The 5,963-nt window shown below is 49.9% G+C and overlaps 1 protein-coding gene across 1 annotated transcript; it reads left to right on the top strand.

The window, feature by feature from the left end:
* The first annotated feature begins 884 nt into the window (after positions 1-884).
* Positions 885-4,524, top strand: FABP1 (fatty acid binding protein 1). The gene is made up of 4 exons (XM_035326336.1): positions 885-1,041; positions 1,878-2,050; positions 3,844-3,936; positions 4,386-4,524. Exons 1-4 carry the CDS (start codon positions 975-977, stop codon positions 4,434-4,436), a joined length of 384 nt encoding a protein of 127 aa, XP_035182227.1. The 5' UTR covers positions 885-974; the 3' UTR covers positions 4,437-4,524.
* The last annotated feature ends 1,439 nt before the right edge of the window (positions 4,525-5,963 follow it).

The following is a 5,963-nucleotide window of genomic DNA, read 5'->3' as shown; positions in this document are numbered from 1 at the left end:
GATGACTTTGGGACAGAGGAGGAAGAGGGACAGGAAGAAGCTGAGCCCAGGGAGTCCAGACCCAGAGGATGGGTGCTGGGATGCTGCTTGGCCCAGGGCATGATGCCAGGAGAGGAGCCCAAGCCCCGAGTCCTGCCCTGGAGGGAGGAACTGGGCTCAGCAAGGAGGCTGCCGCTGTCCCTGCTTCTGATGCAGGATTTGGGAGAAATGCAGCTCCAAGGGCTGTGATGCTCCTTCAGGGCACAAGGGACTGTGGCTCCTCTGGGGAAAGTAGAGGAAAGGTAGAGGAAAGCCATGGTTGATCACTAGTGGCACCCGCATGAGGACAAGGTCCCAGTGATGCAGGCTGAGTTTCAGGCTGGGCTGCATGAAACCCAGGATTTCAATTTGAGGCGTGTTTTTTCCTTCAGGGACAATGATTTTGTGACTAGTGCTACACCTGGATGACACCAAAACCCCACTTACAAAGGACCACGAGGCATCTGCAGGAGGGAGCCAGCTGCCCCCTGCCAGCACACAGCCTCTGCTCCTCCTGCCTATGCTGAAGACCTGGTGCACACACCAGAAACCCCACTGCTGTCAGCCCCAGGGGACACCATCATCTCTCCCCACCTTCTCTTCCAGATGTGCACTTCCAGTCTTCAAGCTGATTAGGTGACTTGGCTCATTACCCTGATAATTATTTTTTTTTTCCACTTTTTATTTCGTTTGTTTATGGATGCCACGTTGCCACCTCCATAAAACCCATTTATGGGACATTCTCTGCCCCCATGCTGTAAATCGAGGTCCGTAAGATGTCGAGCAATTTATCACTGACCATTGCCCGGTTTTATGTTAATGTTTGAACATGGCAATAAAAGAATTACATCATCTTACCTCTGACCAACTTTAGGGCAAAAGGTCCTTATAAAACCAAGCTCTGCTTACCGGCAAGGCATCTTCTCTTGCTTTGGGAGCACAGAGAGCCTTTCATCATGAGCTTCACTGGAAAGTACGAGCTCCAGTCCCAGGAAAATTTTGAGCCTTTTATGAAAGCCCTTGGTAAGTGCCTGCATGCATCGGGTGCTGCTTTGCTTCCTCGGTTTGTGCTAATATTTGGAATAACCCATCCGTGCTGACGTGCTAATGGTGTGCATTGAACATTTTCTTATATTTCTGATCTTGCAATTGTTGTTTTTTAAATGTGTGCATGGAGATGTGACCTCAAAATAGAAGGGGAAGCATCTCTTTCATGATGGTTAGAGATCAAGAGACACAGGGTGAAATTACACAGCTGGCACAAAAATGATCCAGGCAGCCCAGGGCTGTAGACAGCCCACCCTGCTGCTGCTCGGTGGTGCTGCAAAGCTCAGGGTCCACTGTTCATCAGAAAAATAGTCAGGCTGTTTAAATGCTTAGCGATGAATGTGGCTGTGATGGAAACATCAGGGAATGTGAGAAGCATTTGGTGATCTGGTTCTGAGGGACCCTGAATCTCCTTTAAAAAATAATAATAATAATAATAATAAAACACTTGGTTCCCTCCTTCTGCCTTGATTTATACTTTCTCTGCTTGCTTCTCAGCAAGGGAAGGAAAATTGGGTTTCTTCCTTCCCTCTGATGCTTGGCCAAAGACATAGCTGTTCTGCTCCCAGCCACGTCGGTGGGACAAGGGAGAAGTCTTGTTCCCACACCAAACCACGTCCAGGAGGACATGATTTGTTATTCCCCCTCCCCACCAGACTCAGGGCCACATTGCCCTTAGGGAACTGTCATCCTTGTGGGGCTTTCCCACACGGGATCGTCTCGGCTGTGGAGGTCCCAAATCCCACCGCGTTCGTTAGGCAGCAGCAACCTGCCCACCCGTGGCTCCTCCTAACATCCCTGTTCCCATGCAGGGCTTCCCGATGACCAGATCCAGAAGGGCAAGGACATGAAGAGCATTTCGGAAATTGTGCAGGATGGGAATAAGTTCAAGGTTACTGTCACCACTGGCTCCAAAGTGCTGAGCAATGAGTTCACCATCGGGGAGGAGTGTGAGATGGAGCTGCTGACAGGAGAGAAAGCCAAGGTGAGTGACCAGCTCCCTCTCCACCAGGGCTACTGGGGCTCAGGGCATTGCATTTCCATTTAAGCCATTCCCCTTGTGCCTGGGATAAAAGAAATGACCACATCTTGTGTATTAAGTCCAACAGTTTGCAAAGACCTGGGTAAATTCACCAGCCTGGTCCCATCTCTGGCAGTTCGCTTGTGGTATTTAATGTAATGGGAAGGGGCTGATTGCTGAAACCAAGTCTGCAGGTGTAACACCCACTGCCCTGATCCTTGTGGGTCCTCAGCAAGTCCCCTAGGGACACATTTCAGAAAATGACGGTGTGTTTCTGTGTGACCTTCCTGAGAAACCCAGAGCTCTGAGGTTTCGCCTCGACTCTGCTTTTACAAGACACCGTACAAGCTCCCCTCTCAGCACCTCTGCAGATGAAGCTTTGCATTTCTAAAGCTATTTTATTGGAAAACACTGGAAGTCGGTGTTTTAATAGCCGGTTTGGAAAAGGGGAATAGAGAGGCTTGAGTAAATCCTTCTGACAACAAAAGATCTGAAAGATTTAAAGTGGAAAAGGGTTGACTTTTTGTCACGCTCCAACGCGAAACATACCCCCCCTCCATTTTGTTGACTCAAAGGTAGCACAGGAAAGGCAGACAATGAATCATAAACCAATAAAACTGTCCTTTTAAGTCCCAGAGGCTCTTAGCTTGTCTGCTAGCCTTTTCCACTGCTTCTGTTTACACTGGGTGAGATGATTTGGCAAGGTGAGGTTTTATCACCCTTAAAATTGGGTCAGCTCCAGTTCCTGGGTGATAGTTTACAATGGTTCATAAAATGTCATGATGGCACTGCTGGCACATATTGCCTCTCACCTCTACCTTGGGAGAAGATGATATTGCAGGGACTTTTGGGCCCAGGAGGAATGATCACCAAAGAAATGCCCCGCTCTGAGAGCAGTACTTGCCCTAGCATGATTTCCAGCATCACCAAGGTCCCTTGCTCAGAAACGAGGGGCTATTTGAACAGTTCTACGTTGCCTAAATCAGCAGCTTGAGGGCTGATGAAGATGTCTTGCAGCTGGACAGATGAACAGAAATGGGTTTTGCTGTCTGAGTAATTTCAGTGATCAATGATAGCTGCCCTGGAAGTGTCAGTGCTGTCTGAAGCCCTTTTATACGTACAGCTTCAGGGGGGCAGAGACTCAACAGACATGCCCATCCCCCTGAGACCCTCTCAGTCATGACTGTGTTTCCAGAAGCTCTTGAAGTTGTTCCCCAGCTTGACTGAGACCCATACTAGCCCCATGCCTCAGATCCCCATCCCTCCACCCCAAAGGGAGGGTCCTGCAGCGATGCACAATGGGTGGATGGTGGACAGAAGATGTGGCACTCATGTGAGACCCAGGCCCAGCTCAGGTGGCTCCACAGCACTCTGCCTGGATGTGTGCAGGTCCTCCTGGTCTAGCTGTGATGCCGTGGCTCCCTGCTCCAGCATATAACAGTGCAGGAGCCATGAGTGAGTCCCAGTTTGGAATGGGGGAGATGTAGGTGCAGCAGCAAAATGGCACCTCTGTCGTGGAGGCCTGCAGGGTCCAAAGTAAACAGCCATACCCTTGTGGTGTTGTAGTCATCACCTGCACAACCCTCCCTCCTCCTGGGAAAGCCAAAATCGCTGGGGGAGTAGCTTGGTCCTAACAGCTTACACAGGGGATGGTGGCAACTCAGTACAAAAGGGGGAGGACAAAATGCAGGGGGCGATGCGGTGTGCAGTGCTAACCTGAACTCTCTTCCCTTCTCTGTCTCATCCCTTCTCAACAGACTGTTGTTCACATGGAGGGCAACAACAAGCTGGTTGCGACTCTGAAGGGGCTGAAATCTGTCACCGAACTCAACGGAGACACCATCACCCATGTAAGTGGAGTAGCAGTGTGTACAGATGCCTGCAGGGCTCCCACTGGGACCAGGCCCTACAAAGCCTCCAGTGGTGCTGAGAGCCAAAGCTGATCAGTTGGCCAGGCAATTAAGGCATTTTGGGGGTGTAGTGTGATGCACAGAGTACCCTTTGAGACCCCAGTAGGCATTGCTGGTCAAAGTGACATGTAACGAGGGCATGTTCTCAGCCAGAGGCATGGGTTTATGGCAGGGCCTGGCACTTTTAAAGAAGAGGTGTACAGCAGAGAGATCCCAGCCAACGTCAGATTATCCCTATCTGCTTTGGAGTAGTCATGAATATATCCAAAGCTTTAAAAAATTGATTTATGGGTGGTAGACTGGGGACCAGTCCTGTTTTGCAAGATCCTTTCTCAATAGAGTCTGGAGCTAAGTGCTATGCAAAGTTAACCATTTCCATTATTTTTCAGACAATGACCTTGGGAGACCTCACCTTCAAGAGAATCAGCAAGAGAATCTAGAGACCCCCTGCACACTTATCATTTTACTGTGTAAAATGTGTCCATTAAAGTAAAATTTATATTAAAACCTCTTCATTATTATCATCAACCTCTTCACTGTTGTTTTAAAGAGGCGCAAACCTCCAAAACTCACACAAACCCTGGTAGCAACTGGGCAACAAGCTGAGCCGAGGCCATGATGATGGTGGTGAATCAAGCAGGGCCAGGGAGGAGGCTCGGAGCCAGCGTGTGACCCTCTGTGTTGCTCACTTGTTGGCACAGATGTCCTCCACCCCAACAAGTGCTCTGCCAGCCCCTTTCTGGCACCAGCATCCTTCCTGGGGCATCCCGGTGGGTTGTACCCATGCGGCTGAGTGGATGGAGTAGTGCCAGGACCAGAGAAAGGGTTCTGTCCCCTTTTCTTAAAGATTTGGCCAAAGTGACCACGAGGTGATTGGCAGGGCCAAAGGATGGGGTGGTGGAAGGTGGCAGATGGCTGGGGATGAGGAAATGTGGGTGATCCCACCTGGAAAACCGCCCTGGGGGAGGGACCAGCACTGGGGGAGTTCAGGCATCCCAGCTGCCATCCCTACCCTCACCCCCCCACAATAGCTCCCAGCCCTACAGGTTCTGGCCACTCCATCACCACCCACCCCATCACCACCCACCAGCAGGATGGCCCCAGACAGCCTTCAGGTGTTCTCTGTGTGTTTTTTTCCCTGAACCATGCCTGGTAAATTGGGTTACTGGCACTGAACTCCTCCTGGGGTGAAATTTTGGGTTTTCTCTGCTGGCAGGAGAGGTCAGCGCTGGCTGTGCACAGCAGAGACCCAGCAGCACCAAAGCTTTCTCACTTGCTGCTGGAGGCTTTGTGAAGACCTGGATTTCTGACAGGCAGGAGAGAGGAAATTCTTCCTTCTTAGCTGCCCTTTCCAAGCCCTGTGCTTGGAGGCTGACTGGGAACTTGCCTGGGAAATGGGTGTTTTGCTGGTGCGATGCACCTAGCCGGGATGGTGTTCTCACAGCCACTCAAAGCTGATGTTAGGAAAACACCACCAGTGCCTCCGCACCTGCTTCTGCAACCCATGGACAGATGGAAGGACTTAGCTCAACAGCATCTAAAGAGCATATGCTGGTCTCCATCAAGCTTGTCTTAGAGCTGGAGAGCATCAGCAAAAGATCTGAGAAGAGGAAAAGCCTTGTTTTTTTTGTTTTGTTTTGGTTTTGGTTTGTTTGTTTTTCTTTTTCCTTGCTATTCTGCTGAGGAGCAGGTAGGGAATTTTTGTACCTGTGTCAGCTGCAGAATCATTCTTCATTTATTTTCATCAGCAAAACATCACTTTCCACAAAATACAATCTGTGGGCCTTAGCCACTCTGCACTCAATGCCCACAGGCATACATGGCTCTTCTTGGAACCAGCTTCCCACTCTACTGTCCCTTGGTCAACCACCCATAGGCATCAGTGGGAAGAAGTGATGTCATCACAAGGAAGTGATGGAAAAAACTTTAGACAGAAACAATTAAAAAATTAACCAAGGATTTCAGGA

The sequence above is a fragment of the Oxyura jamaicensis genome, chromosome 4 (genome assembly GCF_011077185.1).
Source record: "Oxyura jamaicensis isolate SHBP4307 breed ruddy duck chromosome 4, BPBGC_Ojam_1.0, whole genome shotgun sequence".
NCBI classification, from domain to species: domain Eukaryota; kingdom Metazoa; phylum Chordata; class Aves; order Anseriformes; family Anatidae; genus Oxyura; species Oxyura jamaicensis.
This window is presented reverse-complemented; position numbering and strand designations above follow the sequence as displayed.

Coding starts and splice junctions, on each gene's coding strand:
- FABP1 (XM_035326336.1), top strand. CDS start 975: ATGAGCTTCACTGGAAAGTACGAGCTCCAGTCCCAGGAAAATTTTGAG. Junction 2,051..3,843: donor TGACAGGAGAGAAAGCCAAG/GTGAGTGACCAG, acceptor CCTTCTCAACAG/ACTGTTGTTCACATGGAGGG. Junction 3,937..4,385: donor ACGGAGACACCATCACCCAT/GTAAGTGGAGTA, acceptor ATTATTTTTCAG/ACAATGACCTTGGGAGACCT.